The following is a 24,989-nucleotide window of genomic DNA, read 5'->3' on the forward strand; positions in this document are numbered from 1 at the left end:
CTGTACTGGACAGACAGGCAGAACTTCAGCACCCAGTTTGTTTGGATACAAGTACTTCACATGCCTGGACTCTGATTTGTTTAAGTCTCTGTGAAGCCCTACGCTGGTCTGGTATTTGGTAATGAACACAAGGGAGCCCTTGCCAAGAGCCACTGCAGATTTATTCCTTTCCTGTGCAACCCAAGGGAAATCCTGTCAATGTAACCAAGATCTGTCTCATCTCTCTTTCTTTGCTATGCAGTCGTGTCACCATTCTGGTTAAACTTCACTGTGAGACTAACCACGAAGTGCACTACCTTCCTGGGGAGCACATTGGGATTTTCCCAGGCAACCAGGCAGAATTAGTCCACGGCATCATTGCCCGTGTCAAGGATGCCCCTCCAGCTGGTCAGACCATCAGGCTTGAAACCTGCATTGATGGTGAGTTGAGTCTCTTTAGACAAAACAACAGAGGATGTTGGACAGATTCCTTTAAAATTCCTAAGAATTTTTGCTGACTGAATTTGATTCTGGGATCTTTTTCTCAAGTTTCAATAGGATTTGTGGCTGCTTTTTAGTTATTCTTGGTTCTGATTTTGCCCTTTCTGGAAAATCCATGACTTCGCCAGGGTTTGCAGAGGTACCCGAGGTGACACTGTAATTCAGTTGCTGAATTGGCCATTGACTGCAATTAAATTAATCAGCAGTTTGCTTATCACTACATGTAAAAGTCCTAAAATAGACATATGTCCTGCGCATCTTTCCCGTATTAGTAGGAACAATCATAGGATTCTGGAACACAGAAGGATGGTCTCCCCAAATGAAAAATGTGCGTTTCCAAGTGGTGTCTTGTCGTCATGAACTTTTCTGTGTCAGATCCTCCCCTTACAAAACATTGAAAACCTCACAATAACCTCTTTCAGAAGGGCCCTGTGGTCTGGACCTGCTGCACCCTCACCTGAAGGGGTATTTTGAAGGACAGTGAGTTTTGCAAAGCTCTACAGCAGTCAAATACCACAGGTGTTGCTAAGTCCTTTTCTTTCCCTCATTTCCAGGTGGGTACTGGGCAAGTCACAAAAAGATTCCAGCCTGCACACTACCCGAGGCTTTGACATACTTGCTTGATATCACTACTCCACCCTCCCAACAATTGCTAAAAAAACTTTCCCAGCTGGTGACAGCAGAAGGAGACAAGCAGAGGCTGGAGGTGCTGTGTCAGGTGAGCCTTGGGGCTGGAGTTTTGTTTGCACTACTGTCCACTGGGCCCTCTGATGCCCTTTGACTCTGTAGCAGAAGCTCAAGAATTTTTGTAGCGATGGATTTTTATGCCTCTGTTAGATACTCTGTGGTCTTAGAAAGCCAGCCACAGCGAGAGAAGGAGGGGTCTGAGGCTCAGCTTGGGTGTGGGAGCCAGCATCGGGTGTTTCCTGTGTGGTTCTGGGTGGGTCACTTGCCTGCCTGGTTCTCTTGCCTCACGGTGGTTTCTGATGAGACACCCCTGGGGACCTTACCTTACACCTTGCATGTGGAGGAGCTGCAGGGGAGCTGGTAGATGTTTTTGTCAGAGAATTTGCTGCCCTGAGAGTCAGAGGGATGTGGCTTTAAGTCGTGACTCACAGGTGTGGTGAGTGCTGGCTCCTCCTACCAGGTTCAGGGAGAGTCGGGAGGGCTCAGGACCTGGGACTACACAATTTCATGGATGTGCCATGACAGGGAGCTGAGAAATGAATTCTACTCCAGTTTCTGCATCCTCACTGAGAGAGCAGGTGTCTGAGAACATTGTAGTGGAGTTCTGAACTTCCATGTTCAAAAGTAAATTATTGTAGGAAACCCCAGCATTGGTCCTGGCAAAGTTTTGAGAACTCTGTGTTGATTTACCTGAATATTTAATTGACTTCAAAGCAGGAATCTTATTTATAAGTGACGTTTCAAATACCCCTGCTCTCCTGAACTCAGCATGACCTGGTAATGTTGTGGTGATGCCCTTTGGCTTGTAGAGCACAGAGGAATACAATAAATGGAAGTTTTACAACAGCCCAAACATCCTGGAGGTCCTGGAGGAGTTCCCTTCTGCTGAGGTCACCACAGCTTTCCTGCTGACTCAGCTGCCACTTCTGAAGCCCAGGTACTATTCTGTCAGCTCCTCCTGTGACATGACAGCCAGAGAGATTCATCTGACAGTTGCAGTTGTAAACTACAGGACAAGAGGTAATGAACTGTTGTTTTCATCTCTCTCTTAATTAAATGGTATTTAGACTACATTGTGGTTCAGGGGAAAAAAACCTGTCTGCCATACAGCATGAAGCATATCTGTAATAAAAAATTTGCCTTGTCATTCCTGCAGTATAGTATCTGCAGAGCAGGTGTTCCTCCTGGGCCAAGATTTGCTAAAATCCTGCACCATCATCAGTGTATCCATGTTTTATAAATCATTACTAGACATACATTTATTTTAAAGCTATAATTTTAAGTATAAAGTGTGCTTTTTTAAAAACAGAGGGCTTTTGGGTGCTATCAGAGGTGTTCTGCCTTGCTCTGCTTTTAGATGGAGAAGGGCCTTTGCACCATGGAGTCTGCAGCACGTGGCTGAACACAATAGAGCTCAATGAAACCGTTCCCTGCTTCATCCGCAGGTAAAGAAAATGAAATAAATATCAGCAGCTCCTAGTTCAGCTTCCTCCGTGGGTTTTCCTTTGGATATTTTCAAGTGATTGGTGAGTTGAAGTTGGAACAGCTGAGTCTGAGAAGAGAGGGAATTTCCTGTCTTCCAGAGATTTGATCTTTTACCATGACTTTAATTTAGTAAAATTGCACATCATTAGAAAGTTCTGAAATAATTCTATTCCTATGACCCCATTCTCCACTGCAGAGCAAGGAAAGGGGAGGGAACAAGGAGCACCCAGTTCAGCCCCACTGCTGCTTTCACACTGGGGACTTGGGCTGTGCTGCTCAGTCATTCAAGCAAGTGAACAGTGAGTTTCAGTCTGAAACCAGTTACCTAATTACCATCTTCTTGCCTTTTAGTGCTAATGAGTTCCACCTCCCCGAGGAGCCAGCCAAGCCCTGCATTCTGATCGGCGCGGGCACGGGCATTGCTCCCTTCAGGAGCTTCTGGCTGCAGCGCCTCTATGACCTGGAGCACAGAGGTACCTGCAGGGCCCTGGGGCAGTGTTGTAATCTTTGCTGCAGCGTTGTTCTTCCCTCTCTGCTGGGGCTCTTCTCCTTTCTCTGCAGCACAGTCCTGTCTCTCTTCTCAGGGGCTCCTCTTGGGCTCTTGACCCACCCCTATTTATCTCAGTTACCTTCACGAGCTACAGCTGCTGCCCAACTAAGGACCCTGCAGCTGCAGCTCGTTTGGAGCAACTCAGAACCACACAGATCTTACAATACAACATATATTCAGGCCCCCACATTTCCCCCTTTTCTTTTAACAATTATACGATTACAATACACATACAGTTCCAGCTCTCAGGCTGCCACAGCTCTCAGCTGTCTTATCTTCTATAGTCCCAGCTCTCTGGCTGATATTCCAAAGTCCCAGCTCTCTGGCTGATATTCCATAGTCCCAGCTCTCAGGCTGCCACAGCTCTCGGCTGTCCGGGGGATTCCATACCTTCCTTTAATGTTTGGCTGCGTGTTCTTCCTCACACGGGGCCACCAGTTGTTGTAATCTTTGCTGCAGCGTTGTTCTTCCCTCTCTGCTGGGGCTCTTCTCCTTTCTCTGCAGCACAGTCCTTTCTATCTTCTCAGGGGGTTCCTCTTGGGCTCTTGACCCACCCCTATTTATCTCAGTTGCCTTCATGAGCTACAGCTGCTGCCCAACTAAGGACCCTGCAGCTGCAGCTCGTTTGGAGCAACTCAGAACCACAAGGTGTTACAATACAACATATATTCAGGCCCCCACATTTCCCCCCTTTTCTTTTAACAATAATACAATAACAATATACATACAGTTCCAGCTCTCAGGCTGCCACAGCTCTCGGCTGTCCGGAAGTCCCAGCTCTCTGGCTGATATTCCAAAGTCCCAGCTCTCAGGCTGCCACAGCTCTCGGCTGTCCGGGGGATTCCATACCTTCTCTCTCTACATTTCCCCCTTTTCTTTTAACAATTATACAATTATAATATACACACAGTTCCAGCTCTCAGGCTGCCACAGCTCTCAGCTGTCTTAGATACACACACAGAATATATACATATCCCTATACAGTCCCAGCTCTCAGGCTGCCACAGCTCTCAGCTGTCCTATCTTCTACCACTTCTTGTTGTTACATTTCTAGTGTCCCAGCTCTCTGGCTGATACTCCAAAGTCCCAGCTCTCTGGCTGATATTCCATAGTCCCAGCTCTCAGGCTGCCACAGCTCTCGGCTGTCCGGGGGATTCCATACCTTCCTTTGATGTTTGGTTGTGTGTTCGTCATCACGTCGGGGTCACCAGTTGTTGTAATCTTTGCTGCAATGTTGTTCTTCCCTCTCTGCTGGGGCTCTTCTCCTTTCTCTGCAGCACAGTCCTGTCTCTCTTCCTCAGTTACCTTCACGAGCCACAGCTGCTGCCCAACTAAGGACCCTGCAGCTGCAGCTCGTTTGGAGCAACTCAGAACCACAAGGTCTTACAATACAACATATATTCAGGCCCCCACAGGGCAGGGCTGGCTCAGGGACCCCCAGCCCTGCAGCCATGGGCTCTGCAAGCACAGGCACCCCCAAAGGCCAGCCCAGAGCCCCTGCAGGGATCAGCACCCCAGCTCATCGGGCACTGCACTGGCACAGCCAGTCCATCCCCCAGCGACCATTCCCGTGGGCAGGGGGCCTTTGGGGACCAGGAGGGCACAGCCTGTGTGCCAGTCCCGTGTGCCAGTGGCTGCCCAGGCTCTCAGAGTGCCTCTGTCCCTGCGGGTTTCAGGGCTCAGAGGAGGGGACATGACCTTGCTGTTCGGCTGCCGGCAGCCAGACCTGGATCACATCTACAGGGAGGAGACTGAGGAGATGAAGAGGAGGGGAGTCCTGAGAGATGTCTACACAGCCTACTCCAGACTGCCCGGCCAAGAGAAGGTAAGGCTGGTTCCTTTGTTCTCAACTCCTCCACAATCATCCCTCAAGTTAAGATCGGGACTCTTTTAGTTCTTAAAAAATGTTAGCATTTTGCTTCAGCGTATTGTGAGCAGGTTTGAGATTCTTCAAATGAAGGAAAATCTCCCTGTGCACTCCAGCACAAGCAAACTGTGCTATAAATTGCTATAAATAAATTGCTTCACTGCCATAGAGAGGCATATCCAGTGCAAACAGCCTTTGGAACTAGAACTGGAACATTTTCAGAAACCTTGTATTTTGCAGGATTTGATTAGCCCATGAGTTAGAAATGAGTTGGCACTGGCCATTTTCCCCCATTTCAATGACACAGTGACCATGGAAATTAATTTTATGTAGAAGAATCTTGACTGGGAAAAAACACAACAGAATAAAAGTTATCCTCTTTTTAGCTCTCCTGGCAGTTCGGAGACACTGGCATGTACAAGAGTTTTTGTCTGCTCAAGTTTGATCAAGAGACAGGCTCAGCTTCCAAACCTGGGCTTGTAAAGGGCACCCTGAAGGCATTTTTCACCCTTGCTGTGGTGCAGGACAGAGCTGGAGCAGACGGGGCACTTGGTGCTCAGACCCACGATGGACTCCGAAGCGCCAGCAGCCAGAGCAGCGTTTCAGCAGCCGGGTGTGCTGATGGTTTCTGTGTTCCCAGGTCTACGTCCAGGACGTGCTGCAGGGGCAGCTGGAGGCCCGCGTGTGCGAGGCGCTGCACGGGCAGCAGGGCCACGTCTACGTGTGCGGGGACGTGCGCATGGCGCGGGACGTGGCCGCGGCGCTGCGGGCGCTGCTCGCCCGGGCCCTGCGCCTCAGCCCGCAGCAGGCGAACGAGTACCTCCAGCAGCTCAAGGTAGCGCTCATCGGCGGGCGGGGCACGGCCGGGCTCGGGGGCTGTGGCTGTGGTGAGCTCCTGTGCGTGCCGGCACAGGGCCGGGCTCTGAGGGAGCAGCCCGTGAGCTCCTGTGTGTGCAAGCACAGGGCCGGGCTCTGAGGGAGCAGCCTGTGCCTGCCATGGGCTCCCGTGTGTGCAGGCACAGGGCCGGCCGGGCTCTGAGGGAGCAGCCTGTGCCTGCCATGGGCTCTGAGGGAGCAGCCCGTGAGCTCCTGTGTGTGCAGGCACAGGGCCGGGCTCTGAGGGAGCAGCCTGGGCGGGCCTGCCATGGGCTCCCGTGTGTGAGCTCTGAGGGAGCAGCCCGTGAGCCTCCTGTGTGTGCAAGCACAGGGCCGGGCTCTGAGGGAGCAGCCCGTGAGCTCCTGTGTGTGCAAGCGCAGGGCCGGGCTCTGAGGGAGCAGCGCAGCTGTGCCTGCCATGGGCTCCTGTGTGTGCAGGCATAGGGCCCGGGCTCTGAGGGAACAGCCTGGGCCTGCCATGGGCTCTGAGGGAGCAGCCTGGGCCTGCCATGGGCTCCCGTGTGTGCCGGCACAGGGCCGGGCTCTGAGGGAGCAGCCTGTGCCTGCCGTGGGCTCTGAGGGAGCAGCCTGGGCCTGCCATGGCTCCCGTGTGTGAGCTCTGAGGGAGCAGCCCGGTGTCCCTGCACTGCCAGCGCGGCTTCTGTTCGGTCAGGGTGAGAGAGGGACTCTGCTCTTGCACAGGGGGTCCTGGGGATCAGCTTTGCAGGGTGTTGGGATTTGAGGTTTTATTGTACCAACAGAGGGAAAGTGAGTTCAGGAATTTTGTGGGCCCATCACTAAGAACCCCGTGCCTGGGGCTGCTGCTTTTTCAGACCCTCTTGTTACCACAACTCGTCCTGGTGCATTTGTGCCCCAGATTCAGGGAGCTCCCTTTCACTGGCAGTAACAAAATCTACAATCACAGAACCAGTGCTACTAATGCAAAAGGCCTTTTAGTTACTGAACTGATGAATAAGGAGTAGCTGGCAGCATTTCATTCATCTCTTGGGTGTCCTTTCTTTTTGCAGAGCCAAAAGCGATACCATGAAGATATATTTGGGGCTGTGTTCCCACATGAAGTCAAAAGAGCTTTGCAACCCACCAGCTGAAGAACAAATCCACTTGTGTTTTAGACAATACTTGCACATTTGTTGTTATTTTCAAAAAACAAAGAGCCAAATCCTCCTTCTTATACTTGTTCAATCATGCATGGGTATAGGATTGTAGGATTTGACTAATAAACCTCAGCCTTAATTAAGTAAAATATTAAATTTAACTTTTATTGCTATTTATTCTGACATTTTAATACATTACCTTAATAGTGAAAGTGCAAATTATTTTTTTAATACCATCTATGCTAGTATAATCTGGTGGATTTTATACATATTAGGAAAATTACAGTTTTGTACTAAGTTACCTGGAGCTGAAATCTTTTTTTTAAATGTACTGTTTATCTTTGTGACCTTATTTATATCAGATTGGTTTACTTGCATATTATCTTCACTTGAAATTGAAAACAAGTGAATGCATGGTTGTGTTGCTGGGAGTTGTCCGGCCACGTGCCTGGATCTGGAGCAACGTTTGCAAATGAAATAATAATGTGCTGGTCCCCAAGTGGCACCACTGGCTGCATCACCTCAGATGTGTCTGCTCAGCAGGCAGCAGTGGGGAGCTGTGCTTTGTGGGACTCAGGTACACGAACATCAGCTGTTGTTGTTACAGAGCCTACAGCAGGAAGGTTCCAAAAATTCCAAAGCACTTTGTACATTTGAATTCTATGCTCTGGTTTACTTGATTTGTTTGTAATAAATCTGTCTTTATACTCACACAAAGGATGTGGATCAGTGAACCTCTTCTTGCTCTTGGCTCCAGCCTGCAAAGGCAGAGGTAACAAGCAGCTCCCAGGCTGTGGTGAGGTGGGTTTGGCTGCTCCCTGAGCTAAGGGCATCTCCAGCAGTTACAGTCTGCCTATCAGCAGTTTTGTATGTTTGTTACTGCCAGGCAAGTGTGAGTTTGCACCAGGGAGTGAGACTGGCCTGAAACTGCCCTCGTTGTATTTGGACTCGGGCTCTTTCTAGGTGTTGCAGTTACATCAGAAATAGTTCCTTCTCTGAAATTACCAGGACTATTTGAGCATATTAAAAAGGTGAGATTCTCCTGCCATCCCTCATCTCCAGGAGCTGGAATTGATGAAGGCAGAGTTGCGACTCCAAAGTCAGCAGTTGTGTGTGTGAACAGTGTGTTTCACACATGCTTCAGGACAGCCCTTGGCCCCTGGAACTGGGCTGAGGTGGTTGTGCACCTTGCTGGGCTGGGACTGGACTGGGAGTTGCAGATTAACACTTTCTGAAGCAATTAGTGGCTTTTTTCATTGATATTTAAGCCAAATTTATATGGCTTTAAGGGAATGCAGCATCCATAACAAGCCACGTGCCAGGGCGCTGAGGTGCAGACTCTTAGCCTCATTCTGTACCTGGTTTTGGGTGCTGGTAAAACCCCCAGGAGCTGGGCTGGCAGCACAGGAGCACTGCTGGCTGCCCTCCACCCCTGAGTGTGCAGGGTGCATTCCTGGGCTTTGGGGAGCAGTCTGACATCGGGATATACTTGGAGCCTGATTTTCATAACACTGTTGACTGAAGGAAAAGGAAGGGAACGTGTGGACAGAGCCCATGAGTGCAGGGAAGTGAGAGAAGGTTGGGCTCTGCACCAGGGAAATGCAGGAGAGCTGGGGGCTGATAGGGACAGGCAGGGGCTGGGGGATGATGGATGGTTAAGGCTCATTAGGGACACCTGAGGCTCATTAGGGACACCTGAGGCTCATTAGGGACACCTGAGGCTCATTAGGAACACCTGAGGCTCGTTAGGGACACCTGAAGCTCGTTTGGGATAGCTGAGGCTCATTAGGAACACCTGAGGCTCATTAGGAACACCTGAGGCTCATTAGGGACACCTGAGGCTCGTTTGGGACAGTTGAGGCTCGTTTGGGACACCTGAGGCTCATTAGGGACACCTGAGGCTCGTTTGGGACAGTTGAGGCTCATTAGGGACAGCTGAGGCTCATTAGGAACACCTGAGGCTCGTTAGGGACAGTTGAGGCTCACAAGGGCCAGCAAAGGTCTGTGGGGCCGGGTGTGGCAGATGCTGCTTGTGCTGGGGTGACGTGCACGGCTGTGGAGCTCTGGGCCCTGGAGGCAGTGAGGGCAGGTAAGTGAAAGGCTTTTTCTTCTCCTTGGTGTTTTGGTAATGCTGTGTTACACTGTCCGTGTGCAGAGGGGTTCTGCTGCCCAGCAGCGCTGCTGGGAGCCAGGGCTGGCGCTGCTGCCTCGGCTGGGAGGAGCAGGCTGACCGAGGCTGAGGCCAGACCCTGCTGCAGTCTGTTCGTTTGGAGCCCGAGCTGTGCTTTGTGAGTTGTTATTTGGTGCCTCCTCCGAGTGAACCCCCATTTCTGTGGCTGCTCTGGGATGTTTTGCTGTCAAGCACCCAGCTGGGCTGGCGAAATGTTCCTGTTGGCTGTGGGGGTTTTGGATGCCCTCAAGCGTTGCACGCAGTGCAGCTGGCAGGGGCTGGAAATGCTCCCTTTGTGCTGGGGGGTGTGTGCTGCCTGTTCCTGTGGCTCTCCCAGGGCAGAGGGACCCCGATGCTGGGGCCTCCTGGGGCAGTTCTGGGGTACAGCTCTGAGCAGGGAAACTTCAAACTGCTCCAGTCACAGCCAGGGCAGAGCCTTTGTGCTGGGGGACTGCAGTTTGTGTGCTTTGGTTTGTTAAATGAAACATCTCTGCCCTTCAAATATAATTGAGAATTAAATTTATTATTTCTTATTCTTTATAAAAGACAACAAAGCTCAGCTTATCTTAAGCTTTTTATTGCTTGCATGTGAGATGTAGATAAGATGGATGAGATGTAAGACTGTGCTTTTATGATGCCCTGGCCCATTCCTGGCAGGATGGCACAAAGCTGCCGTTATTCTGGGCACAAAGCTGCTGGCAGCAGCAGAACCTTCCTGGGATTAATTAACAGCCGGTAATTGCCCTGCAGTGGGGAGGGCCGGGTCTGTGGCAGAGCTCTGCCCCACTGCAGGTGGTGGCAGGACCTTGAGCAAAGGACAGAGAAGGTGCTGGGGGGCCCAGAATGGCCTCGAGTGCTGCTCTTGGGAGGGAAGCAGCTTCTTAAACAGTTCAGTGCCTCGAGAAAACTCCGTGGTGGTTGTATTAACCATTTAATAATGTAACTCATCCTATCTGGGAGGGATGACTTTGGTAATTGCAGGGGAGATCACCTGGTGTCCCTCAGGGCACGGGCAGGGAGCAGAGGGGTGGAGGAGCCGCTGTGCTGGGGGGTCTCTGTGGGAATCTGCTCCTGCTGTGGTTCAGCTTCAAGGCAGTGGGAGGAGAGGTCAAACCAGGACTCAGTAACACTTGCTTTATCCAGACCAAAGATTTATTCACTGAAAAGATTCCTACATATCCAGAATTCCAGTAGCATGGAGTGCACTCTTTTTTTTTCTTTTTTTTTTTTTTTTCCTGGTTGCATAAACTAATACAGAAACTGTTGTTAATTCTAACAAGTTGTAATTAATTTAATAGCAATTCTGGAAGACACTCAGTTCATAGAAAATATAAAAAAAAATTTGTACTGTACAAAGTTTACATCACATTTGAAAAGAAAACGTGTCCATGTTCACCATGTAACGACCATTTACATTCACTACTGACATGTGGCTCCTGTAGCAGCATTGCACAGCATTGTCACGTTGACAGCTCCACGGGGCAGGACGTGTGACACAAACACAACCCAGGGACAGCTTGGTGTGCGGGGCTGGGGCAGCTCCATGGCCCCAAGCTCGGTGCCCAGAGCCCTGCTGGGCTCGGCTGGGTGCCCCTGGCTGGCCAAAACTCAGCCACCCCCTGAGGCTGCCAAAACTCAGCCACCCCACAGACACTGTCAGCCTCTCCTCTGGCTGCACTGGGGCAGAGGATGGGCTTCGTGTTCAGGGGCAATTTCTGGGTGTCCCACACAGCACCCAGGCCAGGCTGGATCCCGATCCCCCTGTTAAGGGCAGGCTATGAACAAGCCCCTGTGCCAGGACTGGGCACATCCCAGTGTCCAACACCCCCACCCAGGGCAGGGCAGGACACAAAGGGCTCCACAGCCAGGGCCTGCCCTGCATGGGAGGGACCAAGGCTCAGTCTGGGGCCCGTGCACAGCCAGGCCACTGATCCCACACAGAACATTCTGGGTGTCCCAGCTCTCAGGGCCTGCTTTATGCACCCAAAAACTGAGTGAGGAGCACCCTGAGGCTGCTGCTGCCCTTGACACCGACTGAGCTAAGGGCCAGTCTGCACCCAGCAGCAGCTCCTGCCCTTCCCTCCTAAGGCAGGGTTCCTGCCCAGGGGCAGCACCTTTCTGCCCTGCTTTGGGTTTGTGTTGTGCTGCTCTTAATTAAGCAGCATTGGGGGGAAAACAATTTCTGCTTCAGGCTGCTGACACACCATCAGTGAGAACTGCAGAGGCCAAGGGGGACAGGGATCAGGACAGCCCTGCAGTGCCTGGCCATGCCAATGCCAAACCCATTTCTCTTTTTGATCTGAGACACATTTAAAAAGTCTTTGTCAATACTTGTAAGAGGCTACAATGGACTTGCACACAGGACTGAGGCTCTCTGCTCAACAGGACTCAGGTTTTGTGCCACTTAGTTCCTCACACAAGGCAGCCAAACTGAGGGCTGGTGCTTTGGCTGCTCAGAGATCTGGGAGCTCCCCTGAGCCTCAGGGATGGGAAAGGGGAGCCTCTGGTAATGGGGCCTGCCATTGATTCCCAAGGGGGATGACGGATCTGTCACCTCAGCGTGGTCACTGGCTGTCACCTCCATAACCTCCACACTGTGCACTGCAGGAGGAGAAGGTGGATTTTGATTTTAAAACTAACCTCTGAAACAAGTCTGAGGTGTTGGGGTCAGGCAGAACCTCCAGGCCCAGATACTGCCTTCTTGGTTACAAGATTTGTTATTCCTAAAGGCTTTTTTCCTCAAAGCAACTGCTTTGGTCCTATGTTTCTCAAACAAAGAACTTGCAAGCTCAAACGTGGCCAACTGTAGGCAGTGGCAGCACTCTGTGTGTGTGCAGGGACACTGCAGCTCTGTGCATCAAGGCCTTAGGTAATGCATTATTTAGGAACAGCTTTTCCTTTGTCCTGTTTGTCTTGCCTTTCCCTGCACTCAAACTTGTGTCTGAACCAAAAGAGGAATTTGGTCCCTGTGCAGAGCTGTGACAAGTCATGAGTTTATTTTTTAAGGCCAGCAATTCTTAATTCCTCTGGGATTGTATGAGAAGGAGCAGGTTTTAGTGTGAGTTCTGTGGAGAAGAGCACCTGAGTGGCTGAGAGCCAGCCCCCATGGCCAGACACTGCACCTGCAGCAGCCCTGCTGTGCTGTAGCTGAGTCCAGGGTGAGCCAGAGCTGGAGCAGCCCTGCTGGAACAATGGGTGGCCTGGGCAATGCCAGTGCAGCAGGCTGGGCTCTCCTTCAGGCAAGGCCCCAGCTGCAGGAGCCACGTCGCTGTTCCACTGCCAGACCCTGCTCTGAGGGCAGAGTGGCTCCTACGGACCACGGACACGAGGAGGAACCAGAACAGCTCAGCTCTTTCTCAGTGCCATTTGAGAATGGCTGCATTCAACTTGATTCACTGTTTATTATGTTTAAAAAAATATAGTTGACACAAAAGTATCATGTAAACATTGTTAAATAGCTGCTGGTGCTCAGGCAGGACCCGGGGCTGGGCTGATGGTCCTTCAGCCTCGGCGTGGAGCAGCCAGGGAGGGTTTCAGGTGCTGTGTGGGAGCAGGCAGCCAGCATGGTCACAATGACACCGCCTACAGCTTTGGGTTACTCGGCTCCAGGATTCCCAAGCCCAATCTTTCAAAACGCAGGACAACTTTGCTACTGTTAATGCTGCAGAGAGTGAGGAGGGAGAGGAGAAGGGAGGGGGAAACAGTTACTGAGGATTCATCTTACAAAGCTACTGCCCTGTCACAGGAGCTGCAGTGAGTTTGGTTCTGCTCTCGCTTCAGTTCACCCAAAGAGATGCTCAAGTAATTCAGCAGCAAACACATGAAGTTATTCATGCAAACATTATCAGTGGGAAGAAACTGCACAATCTGATTTGCCCAAGGGAGAGGAGCAGGAAGTTTTCCCAGGTCTCTACCGTGGGTAGAAGCCTGACACTGGTTTTCAGTGGGCACTTGCTTCTCTTGAAGTAGAAGGGAAGGAAAAACTGACGGAATTTTCTTTGTAAGAGAAAGGGGAGTTTTGACAAGGTACATGAACAGGCTAAGAAACCCCAACAGAACAAACCCAAGCCCATGTGCTCCTCCCCAGGCTCTAAAAACAAATAAAGGGGTCTCTCCCCTTGCTCTCACTGCTGGCAGAGCCAGAAGCACTTTCAGCTCAGAGCTTTCCTGAGGAGGCTCAGGGAATGATGTGGGAGCTTGATGTCAGGCAGCAGAAACCCCCTTGGAGCGTGCTCTCCCCTTCCCTCTCCTCTCCCCTCCAAACCAGTGAAGACAGACCTTTTCTAGAAGGCACATGTTTGCTGTGGTAGCTGTGACTCTGCCAAGGCCCTACATTGAGTCCTCCTGCTGCCCAGCGATGTAAACAGAAGCAAACTGTAACATTCCAAGGCCTGGATCTGCAAGGGCAGGAGCTGAAGGCTGCTCTTGCTTTCCTCCTCTTTTACACAGCTTTGTAGCTGATCCCAGCCGACCCGCGTGGACCTGCCCCGGTCACTGCCCCAGCCTGGGTCTCAGCGGGCACAGGACCCTCCGAGCAGAGCAAGGACCATCCTTCCTTCCACTCAGGAACTGACCCTGGCTGCAGCGCTGCCTCTGTGCCTGAGGGAGAAGCGGCCTGGCCTCAGCCCTGCTGGTTTGCAGTGCAAGGGCTGTGACAGCGTCCCTGTCACTGCAGGCACAGAGGGCGCCGGGCCCCGCAGAGGTGCAGCAGTGCGGGACAGCCCTGGGCTGCAGGCAGGACAGGCACCCTGCCCTGGGGGGCACCTGCCCGGGCACAGGGGCCGTGCCCTGCCCAGAGGAGTCTCAGCTGCCGGGGCACAGGAGCCCGGTGTTAGCCACGAGGGTCTCGCAGACACGAGTGGTTATTGAAGCTACAGCCCACACCAAGCCAAAGGCAGAGAGGAGAATCGGATAAAGTGTTGATTATGTCCGTGGGTTAATTTCGTGGTTTGTTTTTGCTTTTTTAATGGAAGGTGATTGTCCAAGTTGCCGGTTAGGATACGACACATGGAAGCATGCAAGGTGGAGCCCGTTATTGCACCAGTAGCTACAACCTACAAAGAAATATGGGAGGGAAGGGAAAAAGACACCATGAGAGTTAGTTTTCAGTTATTAAAAGCAAGCCCTTGAGAACTACACATTGTACAGCTTGACCAGGCTGCAGCAGGGTTAGTGCAGTGTGTGAAAGGATCTGGGTGAGGTGGGGGAGCTCCACTGCTCAGTGCATGTTCTTTGTGTGAGGATGAGGCCAGAGTCTGGGGGAAGCTTTCTGCAGTTTAAAGTTGTTGGACATCACCACTGGTGTGTCAAGGATCCAGTACAAATGGGGGGAAATTGCACAGGAGAAGTGGCAGAATTTTCAACCAAAACTCCAAAGCCCCCACACCCAGCAGAGACCAAGCTGCCACCACAGTTCCTGTGTCAAGAGTTTGGGTGGAGTTTGGGTGGTTCTGATCAGGAGTTACAGGAAGAGAGTGAAGGATTATAGGAAGGGAAGGGGTGGGTTAAACATCAGAACAAAGAGAAACTAAATACGAGCAGTTGAGGAGATGAAAAGAAACACTGACCAAGGACACGGTGAATGGGCACTGGGCACAGATGTGTCTGTGGCCTCAAACCCACGCAGTCACAACCACTTCAGAGGGAAACAGTTCCTGGGTCCTTCCCCTCCTCAGGCAGTACCTGCCATTGCTATCACTGGGGAAGTTCTGACCGCTCTGGGGTCAGTGAGGGCCCTTCCCAATGCCGTTGTGGATATTCTCTGACACAAACAGGGGAATCAGTCAGCTGCTGGAGGGAGGTGAATATGGTGAAGTTGGAAATTAACTGTCTGAGGCTCATGGCTTAGTCACGTCATTTCCCAGGAACTAGAGAAGCACAGGAGCAGTGCTCCCACCCTGTCATGTCTGACAGCCCCAGGAAAGCAAATAAAGCTCAGAAATGACCAGTTAGCAAATTGCATGGCATCAGTGTTGTGAGCAGCAGCAGGTACTCACTCAGCAGACTTCCAGAAGTGCCCTGGGTGGGAGAGCCGGCGGTTCAGTTTTGGCAGTTTTTCAAGCATTTCCATGAGGACAGTGAAGCTGGGCCTCTCGCTGAGGTCAAAGGCCCAGCAGGCCGAGAGGATTTCCTGCAGAGGACAGTGGTGGCTCACTCATTATCTCAGCTCATGGGTCAACTGTGCAGACCAGAAAACTGTCAGAGCACTGGGATGTGTGTGAGCCCAGGCAGACACTGCTCACAGGGGGCCTGGACGCTGCCAGAGCCCTCCCGTGCTGAGGATGTTCACTTCTGCACCACAGTTACAGGCACAGGCTAAACCTATCCCATTCTCCTCTGTGTGAGGGGCTCCTGCAGCTGAGGTACTTACATTGACCTCTTTGCCCAGGCTGACAGTGGCAAGGACTTGTCTCACTCCCTCTCCGCTGCCGATCTGCCAGATGAGAGCCTCTGCAGGCTGGCTCCTGAAGGGCCACTCCCGTGCCTGCAGCTCGTACCACACGGTCCTGCAATGCCAACAGACGGGTCAGGCCTCTGCTGCTCCTGACAAAGCACCCAGTGCTGGCACTGCTCCAGCTGCTTCAGCTGAGCGCTGGGGGGTGCCTGAGGCTGTGCAGTCCCACCCACGACTTTTGGAATAGGTGAGGAAAATGTGTCCCAGCTGGAATCCTGAGTCTGAGAGAAGGGGAGCACTGACTGAAAGGCTTAGGCCAGTAGCAAGCCTCACTTAGCAAGCTCTCGTGGTACTCCTGGGTGTTCCTTTCTTACCCGAAGGCATAGATATCTGCAGCTTTGGAGAAAGGCAGCTTGTCTTCATCTTTCCCTGGGGCCATCTCACGGACAATCTCAGGGGCCAGGTAGCACAACCAGTCATGAGGCAGCTTCAGCTCATTCTCCCTCCTGAGTCCAAAAGAAAGAAGCAGGACTAAAACATTGGTGTGGAGGCCATATCTGTGCTGCACCTGATGCTCTGGCTTTATTTACTCCAATGTTTTTGCTGATGTTTTATTTCTAATTTTCTTGCCATGTTAACAAATAGGCACGTGTCAGCCTGACACTCACAGCTCCTTCCTGGCATTAAGGTCTTGTTCGTTCTGTGCTTTGAGGCTTAATCCAAACTCTCTAGCTGTGCTACTGCAACTGCAGGAAGAACTCTGCTAAAAAGGAAAACAAAGCAAACAGGCACAATGCAAACTGAGTGTGTACTAAACCAATGGATGCTTCTTGTGCACTGCAGGAAATGTTTCCCTATGTGACCATTTGTCATTCCAGAGCTGGAACCAAGCACTGAAACCTCCACTTACCTTCCTTCCTGAACCACACCCGAAATTCCAAATAATCCAAAGTCGGTGATCACAACTTTCCCGTTGTCATAGAAGACATTTTTGGATTTCAGATCCTTATGTACAATCCCCTTTGCGTGGAGATACCCCATGCCCTGGGAAACACAGCAGAGATGGAAATGTTTTTGGGGTTTTATTATTTCCAAGCATACTCTGCTTTCTAACACATTTCCCCTTCCTAACTGCAGTGTCAGGAATTAGCTGGAACTGGGGGCAGGGCCCCTGTGGGACTCGTGCAGGAAGGTGTGGGGAGAGGCTGAGGGAGCAGCTTCCAGTGCTGTGTGCAGCTCTGAGCTCTGCCTGAGGCCCCACCCAGTGGCTCCCTTGGCATAATAAGCTCTTACCTTAATGATCTCCTGTGCTATCTGCCTGGTTTTGTTGATGTCCAGGGAGATCTTGGGGTCTCTCACAAAGGAGTGCAGCGTCCTTCCTTTGCAGAAGCTACAGGAAATGTTGATATATGAGAACATTGCTAGCTCTACAATACACATCCAGTAGAATCAATAGAAAGATCTCTCTCCCTACCTGGTAATGATTGCCAGGTGAGGGGGGTTCATGCAGGCTCCCATGAACAGCACCACGTTCTCATGCCGGGTCTGCCTGTAGTTCATCACCTCCTTCTTGAAGAGCTTCAGGTGATCCTGGTTGTTGCCATCGATCTCCAGCAGCCTGATGGCCACCTCCCCGTGCCACTTGCCCTTGTAGACCTTGCCCCAGCGGCCCTGGCCGATGGGGTCCCCCAGCTGGATCTGCTCGAAGGGGATGTCCCACTCCTGCAGGTACACGCTGGTCTGGCTGGGTTTGCGGTAGATCATCCCCTGCAGGTGCGGCCGCCGGTTGGGCAAATCTTCCACCTCATCCTCATCGTCCTCGGGCTCCGACTTCCCCGCCTCTGCTTCCTCCACCTGTGCCCAGCAAGGGAAGGGAAAGGTGTGCTCGCAGTCCCTTGGGGGGGCAGAGCAGCACAGGCTGCTCCAGAGACCCCCGGGGCAAACACAAACCCACCTGAGCCTCCCGTGCGCCTCCGCCCGTGCCCGGCTGCTGGGCAGCGCTGCAACAGCAACAGAGAGAGCGGTTGGACATCACTGGGGAATGGGGGCCCCTGCTGCCGTTAGGGAGCAGAAGCAGCCAATCCAAAACAGATCCTGACAGTTACAGAAGCAGAGAAAAATACAATTCCTGCTCCATATAAAAGAGAAGGACTCTAAGCTCAGTTTGGCAAATGTAAGACAAAGATTGGAAGTGATTCTTGATAATTAAGTGGCAGGAATTGATTTGGCAGTGGCATGGCTCTGTTATTACACTGTGTTCCAGGAATAGATGCTCCCATGGCTACCCCTGAAACACCTGCAGTGGAGCAGCTGGCAATGCAGGCTGGAAGCTTTTCCATGCCCTGCAATTGGGATCCTGAAAGAGCTGTTTGCTTGCAGCTCTGTGGGCCGTGCCCTTCAAGTTACAGAACTCCAATTTCTGTTTCATCTGACCCTTCACACAACCAGGACTAGATATGAAAGGCTTGGACTCCTTAGTGTACCATTTAAAGTGTCATATTCAGCTTTATAAAACTGGCAATACCAGCACCACCCTCACTGACTAAAGTTACCCTGGGAATTCTTGGGTGTTAAATCTGGTTTTGGCCATAACACAGCACTTCTGGGCTGACATGAGGATTACCATGTAAATGCTGTGCAAATGAAAAGATTTAAAACTCTACTTACTTAGTGTCTGCAGCAGTTTCTGGAAGCTGTGCTGTTTGTGCAGGACTGGGAATTTCTGGGAAAGTAGAAACAGTTATGATACACCTACACTTCAATCTCCTATGGACTGCAAGTTTTAACACTGCAATAGCAACTATTTGCTTCTTGTTTAGGGATTGTACACTCGACCACAGACAAAGTGATTTTATACTTTAACTGGTTTTAAACTATGCTCATCTCTCCTATGCCTGCATGTTGGCTGAGCCCAGTCCTCTTCCATTTCCCCCACCTATCTGTGAAGTCCTTTTGGCTGGGCACAGAGCCATAAAAGTGAATCTTTAGAAAGGAGGAACGTGGATGTGAATAGAATCCCACAGCAGGAAACAAATATTCTATAGCTGAATATTCAAAGTTCCATCTCAATACATAAATCACACCTCAGATTAGGGGAGAGAGGCCTGAGTAAAGAGAAAGTCTGGATTGTTTTAGACAGGTATTTTAAAGCAGAATGATTGTTCTTGGGCAGCATGCAGAGGTTTACAAACAAGTTATGTTTTGGCAGTAGAAGTTGGTTAGTAGAATTAAAACAATCAACTCACCTGGGAAGACAAACTGTTGTCTATGCTGAAGGTAGTAGGCAGCTTTTTAATTAATTGGGGTTTTGTAAAAAAAGAACAGCGAAAAAAATACCAGGAGAAAAAAAAACAAAACAACACAAACAAGTTAGAGGATCATCAGTGAGTGCCTCATGTGCATACAATGAATTAGTCCCAGGTCACTGCTGGGAACTGATTAGTGGATTATCAGCCTGCTGGGGGGAATTTCAGCACATGCATTTTGGGAGGGCCCTGACAGATGTCAGGTATCAAACACAAGCTGTGCCACCTCTCTCAAACAGCCTGGTGGCAAAGGGAAAGCCCAGGAATGTGCAAGGCAGGCCCACATCAGCTGTGATGTGATGTGCTCTTGTGTCTCAGCTTTGTAGAGGTGCCCCCACAGAAGGTGAAGCTCATGAACCATCTGCCTTTTAAAATAGTGACTCAGTGAGTCTGAGCAGTTTGTCACAATGCAAAGGAACTGCAGTGGAATCCTTACACTGAACTGCCTCTGGTCCTTTTCAGCAGGCTCAAACAGCAACTTGAATTCACAGGTCAGAAGCTGATGCAAAATTCAGCAGTGTTCAAGGCCAGATGTAGTAGCTACTGAGCACCCTGTGACTTCAGGTCAAAGGAATTCCATTTATTCTCACTGTTTAGATCTTTGCCCTCGTCAGAGATACTTGCCCCTCTCAGCTCTGGTTAGAGCTGCACACTGGGGCTCTCAATCCATAGGGCACGAAGGGTGAACTTGTCTCTACCAGTTATGCTTGACAACGGTTTAAAAGTTGGTGTTGATTGTGGGTTATATTTTGGAAAGGTTTGGTAAAGTAATTCATTCCAGTTCTCGCTTTTACAGCCTGCTCCAGCAAGCACATCCCTCCTGACTGAAAGCCCCTGGTGAGCACACATTGCAGGCAGCATGCATTGTACAGCACTAAGGGAAAGGAGGAGAAAAAAATAGCTTTTCTCTTCAGTCCTTTTCCAAAAAGGAAAAGGAGAAACGTTCCTCAATAATCTGTTCCCTGCAAAGATATCTTGCTGATACCCTTTAAAAGTCTGTGAGGTACTTTTACACCTTGTTTAAGGCAGAACCAGGTACTCCGAAGCCCCCAGGTCCCTCCCTGCAGGGCAGGCAGGATTTACCTGGGAAGTTGAAGCGCCCGTCCCTCTGGCCCATGGGGGACGCGTTGGGCGGCGGCGTCGCACTGGGAGGGTTGGAAGACTGGAAAGGTGCTGGGGAGGAGGGAGTGGATGAGGTCGTGGAAGAAGGATTGCTGCTGGAGTCCAGGTGGTTTATTGCTGGTGGGTGCTCCTGCAAGCAGGCAAAGACACTGTGAGAGAGCAATAAAGAGAAAGGAGGAGTTCCCCTGTGTCTGCTGCACAACAGCAGAGGGAACTTGTTCCCAGGCTTGATGGTGGCATTGCTGTGCTGGATAAGCACCTGGAGCTCTGCACAACCCCTGCTTTACGGGGACAAAATGTCTCCTATCCAAGCCCTGCAAAGTGAAAGCTCTCACTCCAACCAGTGAGATCCTGCAGCTCCCCAGGGACTCTGGAGTGCCTCAGCCACCTCGTACCTTTTTAGTTAGTGCTTTGGGGAGGGTTCCAAACTGGGGTTCTGTGGGTCTGTCTACTGGATTATTGATATCAGATGGGACAGACTCTGTTCTTCTTATTTTTGTTACTGAAAAACAGGTTGGAGAAGGGAGAGAAACAGCTTTAATGAGACTTTTTATTCTTTCCATACAATCAATTACATTGAAGTGCCAAGAATTTGTAGAAAATTACTTACTGGGAAGGAAGGATATTCTACAAGCAGGTGCCTCTTTAGTACATTTGTTGTGACATTTTAATCTGAAAGATAACCATTACATGTTAAAGAGCAACTTGTGCTTCCCCAAAAAGAGGAAGCCTACCCTTAATTTGTAATTCTTATGCTAATCTCAGAAGGACTTCTGGAATGCTCAGCCCCAGAGCAGCAGGCATTCGTATGGAGAATTCTATTATTCAGGCTAATGAAACCACAAACATATCTTAGCATCTGATTTATTTTTAATAGAATTACTTTCACTGACTCTCAGCCAGCAACCATGAAGTAGTAAAATCAGTCCTCTGGACTAACAAGCCTGAGAGAGAAACAGAAATTAATATCCTGGCTGTTATTTAGAGATCCATCTCCCACTAGAAGATTTGCCCAGGATGAGGTGGGAAGCCTGTGGCAGAGAAACTAATTTGGTTCATTCACGTGTCAGGCTGCCACCTTCAAGTGTGAGTTGTGCCAGGAGCATCCCTTTGCCAGGTCAGAATGACTGAAAAAATGATGCCACTGCCAAAAGTGCATCACATGAAGAGACAGGAATTACTGCAGGCTGTGGTGAGTCCAGTCCCAGGCTGTTCTGAAGGAGACCAACCCTGTGTGCTCACCTGCAGTACTTACACTTCACCCCGAACATCATGCTCTTCTGGCACACTTGGCAAATCTGAGATAACCAGGACTTTGTAGAGAACCTGCCAGAGACAAGAGAGGGAGAACTGACGTTAGCTGGTGTCCGAGGGGAAATGAACATTTGTAGGGAGCTGAACGTGCCAGTGAGACAGCTGAGCCGACTGCAGAGCCATGGCAGAGTGCTGTGCCAGCACAGCCCTGCCCAGGCTCTGTGCCAGCCTGCTCACCTGTGAGTCACAGCCAGGCCAAAGTCTCTCCGTACCGTCTGGGGGGATCCCTGCGAGAGCTCTGCTGGAGAACAAGAGCAGGGTTCAGGGAAGCATTGCTGACATGTGCTCCCCACCCTGCACAGAAACTGAGCAGTCACTGCCCAGCTCAGCACCTCCAGCCATGAGGAGCCACAGGAACACAGCTCAGACTGATTTGCCCCCTGTGAAGTTGCCCTTGTATTTGTTTCCATATGATTGGATAAATCATGATGTTTTATATTTAGGGATTACAGAAGTCCATCTGATCAGGTCTAAGCCATTCTTAAAGTGGAAAGTCAGACTTTACTCCTAATTGATTTACCACAAATTGGTTTACCATCACCCAGTTTTCCTACAGCATCAGTAGATTTCAGAATATTCTATTTCACTGAAAATTATCTCAATTTTCTAGACAGGGCCAGCATGACCTGGAAGAATGAAAACATGCATGTGAGCTCACCTAACTTTCTGCTAAGTGCAGAAAGTAAGATATAGACTTCCATATGCCAAACCAGCATGGCAGTGGTTACAGCACATAACTTCCTGAAAATTCTCCAATACTCACAATTCTGGCATTATTTCCTGAACGAAATCTACAGAAATATTGCACGTGTGAGGCAAACCCCAATGTGCAAGTGTCAGCACAGCAGCAGGGCTGGCTCAGAGCCAGTCTCCTCACTTGACCATAGATGGCACCACAGTCTTTTTAATCATTAGTCCAGGGAGCTCCTAGAGGCGTCTGTGATCCTCAGCCTCTTGGAAAAGGCTGGAATGGCTAGCTGCTGTTCCTAGAAATGCTGCTGCCCAGTGTGGCCGTCCAAACAATCCCAGCACAGCAGTAAAGAAGGCTGTGAACATCGGCTCAGATGGTTAAATCCTCACTGAATGAATATCAACCAGTCTGGGATTGTCCAGGACTCACCAGAGCCCACAGCAGCCACTTCACCCCAGCCAGTAGGTCTATATGAAAAGGAGCACCAAAATCCTTCATTTCTGTTTGAGTTTATTCTAGTGCCTTTTTCATTTATTGCACCAATTATCTCAGTCTCCTCAGGGAAATGCTCAGATTTCTGCTGGCACTTTCAGTTTACAATCTTTATATTTCTGAAAGTAATTCTTGAGATTTTTGTTTTAAAGGGCATTAGCTTGGACTTTCATACTTGCTTTCAATACTCAGATGCTTTTGGACACTTTCCAAGCTGCTCCAATCTCTCTCCATTAGCTTCCAAGGTTACAGGTGGTGTCTGGGACACCTCAGGATGGGCAGAACTCGCAGTGGCCCTGGAGAAACCCAGCCCTGCTCCTGCCAGCCATCACCCACGTGAACAGGGAACACCCCCATGCCAGCACATGCTGCAGCTTCCTCAGAAAGTGCACAAGTGTCCTAACTTCACTGCAGACACTGGGCAATGCATATCCAAATGGTTAGATGTGAAATTCCTGTACCAAGAGGCATCTGTGCCAGCTGTCTGAGGTCACAGATAAGCCCCCCTTGGCTTTAACCCTTGAAACATCGGTATTCCTTCGCCTTGCTTGTGTCATCCTAGAAAATACCAGGTGCAACCAAGTAAAACCCTGTGGTTCTGTGGCAGGCCAAGCTCCTGCTCAGTCAACAGAAGCTCTGGGATAGGAGGGCCCGTGGAGAACCTCCAGAGGCTGCCCAGGGATGGCCAACAGGGAGCTGACAAGCACAGGTTCTTCTCTCTCAGCAAGGCACTGCAGACACCCCTGTGAGAATCTCTTACCGAACCTAGAAAGAAGAAAAGATAGATTTTTTTAGGCTCTGATACTCCTGTGACAGGTACACGCTTTGCTAGAGCAGGAACTGCTGCCTGCAGCATGTGCTGTCAGGTTTACAGACACCTGTGCCTTTGCACAGGCTCCTGAGGTCGCTGCATTGCCAATATTTTCCTGCCTACCTAGGGCAGCCTTTGCCGGGGAGAGCCCCAGCTCCTGCCCGGGAGGAAACTTACTTTAGTGGAGGAACTTCGTCTATCCTGTTGCCCAGCTGGGACTCGTGGGACTTGCTCCTGGTGAGGGCGGGGAAGTTGGGCAGCAGCTGGAACACCTTGCGGCAGGGGGGCGGCGGCGTCCGCGGCGGCTTCAGGCGGTGCCGGCGCTTGGGCTGCGGCGTGGCCGGGGGGGTGACGGTGATGCTGTGCGGGGCGCGGGGCCGGCCCGCGGGCAGCGCCAGCGGCTCCAGCAGCGCCTCTGCCGAGGGCCAGGGCTCGCAGGGCGCGGCGGGCACGGAGCGCGCCTGGCCGCCCTTGCCCGGGGCGCACGGCGGGCACGCGGGGTCCGGCTGCGGGCAGGAGCTGTCCCGGCGCTCGGGGAGGGCCAGCGGCACATCGTCCCTCGGCTCCGCTCCTGTGCAACGAGCAGCGTCAGCGCGGGCCCGCAGCGAGCCCAGCCCGGGCTGCTCGGGGCTCCGGTGCCCGTTCCACCTGGCACTGATCTCCCCTGAGCCTCAGCAGCGCCCCAGGCTGCGAAAACTCATCCAGAGCCTGATCTGAGCTTTTCAGAGACATAGGTCTGGGTTTTTAAAAATGCCATTTCTTTCTAAGAGGTGAATACCATCATTCCTGAGCAATGGCTGGTTTATACAGTGTGGATGGGAAATATTTGACAGCCTGGGACAAGAAAGATTAGAAAAAGGGAAACATGAGACCCAGCTGTTTGCTGATTTTTTCCATTAACTAATCTTTACCATTTGCAAATGGATGAACTGTCATAATACCAACAGGAAACATCACCTTTCAGTGACAGATTGATAACTGCTACAAAGAAAGATGTGGTGCATGTGAGTCCCAGTCTGCTGGGAGAGGCTCTTGTACAAACAGATTGTACAGTGCCTGTGGAAGTGCTAGGGGAAGGTTTCTCTCTGAGCTGGCAATATTTGGGAAAGGCATCACCTAGAAGGAATCTGGTTGTATTTAGTAAGTCAAGGATGTGTGTCACTGACCCATGGAGAATGAACTGGAGCATTAGACACAACTCTGAACAGAAAGGGTTAATAAGGATATAATCTACTGAGTAGGAGAGGATTCTACATACATTTATTTCCATTTCTTTATCTGACTTGATGTCCAAACCAAACGCAGCTGACAGCTGTAGACAGGTTTGATCAGCGCACATCCCAGAGCCACACACTGCTCCCAGAACACGCCAAGCAGTGTGTGCAGGGCAGCAGATGGGGCTGGGCTGGGGACACCCAGCCCCAGGAGAGGAAGGCCGTGCGTACCTGACTCCGTCACCTTCCGCAGGCAGCTCAGCGCCCCGTTGAGCCTGGAGCACTCCTCATCTCTGGCCCCACATCTCTTCATCGTTTCTTTCACCTTTGACTCATTCATCTCTAGTAAGGCATCCAGGGTCAGCTCCTCTGGTATTCTCTGCAGGAAAGCAAGGGAGACCCTTTTGTTGCTCTGT

The 24,989-nt window shown here is 50.8% G+C and overlaps 2 protein-coding genes across 4 annotated transcripts in view; one reads left to right on the forward strand and one right to left on the reverse strand.

Moving 5' to 3' along the window:
• The window catches only part of NOS2 (nitric oxide synthase 2), a 32,329-nt gene extending 23,960 nt beyond the window's left edge, over nt 1-8,369 (forward strand). For both annotated transcript variants that reach the window (XM_074556981.1, XM_074556982.1), the window contains 8 exons: nt 242-420; nt 1,035-1,198; nt 1,977-2,187; nt 2,525-2,612; nt 3,004-3,125; nt 4,879-5,027; nt 5,710-5,904; nt 6,974-8,369. In XM_074556981.1, coding sequence (XP_074413082.1) covers nt 242-420; nt 1,035-1,198; nt 1,977-2,187; nt 2,525-2,612; nt 3,004-3,125; nt 4,879-5,027; nt 5,710-5,904; nt 6,974-7,054 — 1,189 coding nt within the window. In that variant the 3' untranslated portion in view covers nt 7,055-8,369. The remainder of the gene's footprint in view (nt 1-241; nt 421-1,034; nt 1,199-1,976; nt 2,188-2,524; nt 2,613-3,003; nt 3,126-4,878; nt 5,028-5,709; nt 5,905-6,973) is intronic.
• A 1,990-nt stretch (nt 8,370-10,359) lies between these two features.
• Nucleotides 10,360-24,989, reverse strand: part of KSR1 (kinase suppressor of ras 1) — a 47,795-nt gene continuing 33,165 nt past the window's right edge. Inside the window, exons 3-20 of one of the 2 annotated variants that reach the window (XM_074556768.1) lie at nt 24,805-24,952; nt 23,537-23,930; nt 23,309-23,313; nt 21,543-21,603; nt 21,294-21,377; nt 20,662-20,723; nt 20,447-20,553; nt 20,013-20,181; nt 18,870-18,911; nt 18,292-18,346; nt 17,579-17,624; nt 17,099-17,478; nt 16,918-17,014; nt 16,535-16,668; nt 15,999-16,130; nt 15,601-15,736; nt 15,227-15,360; nt 10,360-12,891 (exon numbers count right to left, since the gene is read on the reverse strand). In XM_074556768.1, the coding sequence (XP_074412869.1) occupies nt 12,813-12,891; nt 15,227-15,360; nt 15,601-15,736; nt 15,999-16,130; nt 16,535-16,668; nt 16,918-17,014; nt 17,099-17,478; nt 17,579-17,624; nt 18,292-18,346; nt 18,870-18,911; nt 20,013-20,181; nt 20,447-20,553; nt 20,662-20,723; nt 21,294-21,377; nt 21,543-21,603; nt 23,309-23,313; nt 23,537-23,930; nt 24,805-24,952 (2,265 nt within the window). In that variant the 3' untranslated portion in view covers nt 10,360-12,812. Of the gene's footprint in view, nt 12,892-15,226; nt 15,361-15,600; nt 15,737-15,998; nt 16,131-16,534; nt 16,669-16,917; nt 17,015-17,098; nt 17,479-17,578; nt 17,625-18,291; nt 18,347-18,869; nt 18,912-20,012; nt 20,182-20,446; nt 20,554-20,661; nt 20,724-21,293; nt 21,378-21,542; nt 23,160-23,308; nt 23,314-23,536; nt 23,931-24,804; nt 24,953-24,989 lie in introns of those variants that run through there. The other variant, XM_014270572.3, reaches the window with a different exon arrangement.

This window comes from Zonotrichia albicollis, chromosome 22 (assembly GCF_047830755.1).
Source record: "Zonotrichia albicollis isolate bZonAlb1 chromosome 22, bZonAlb1.hap1, whole genome shotgun sequence".
NCBI lineage: Eukaryota > Metazoa > Chordata > Aves > Passeriformes > Passerellidae > Zonotrichia > Zonotrichia albicollis.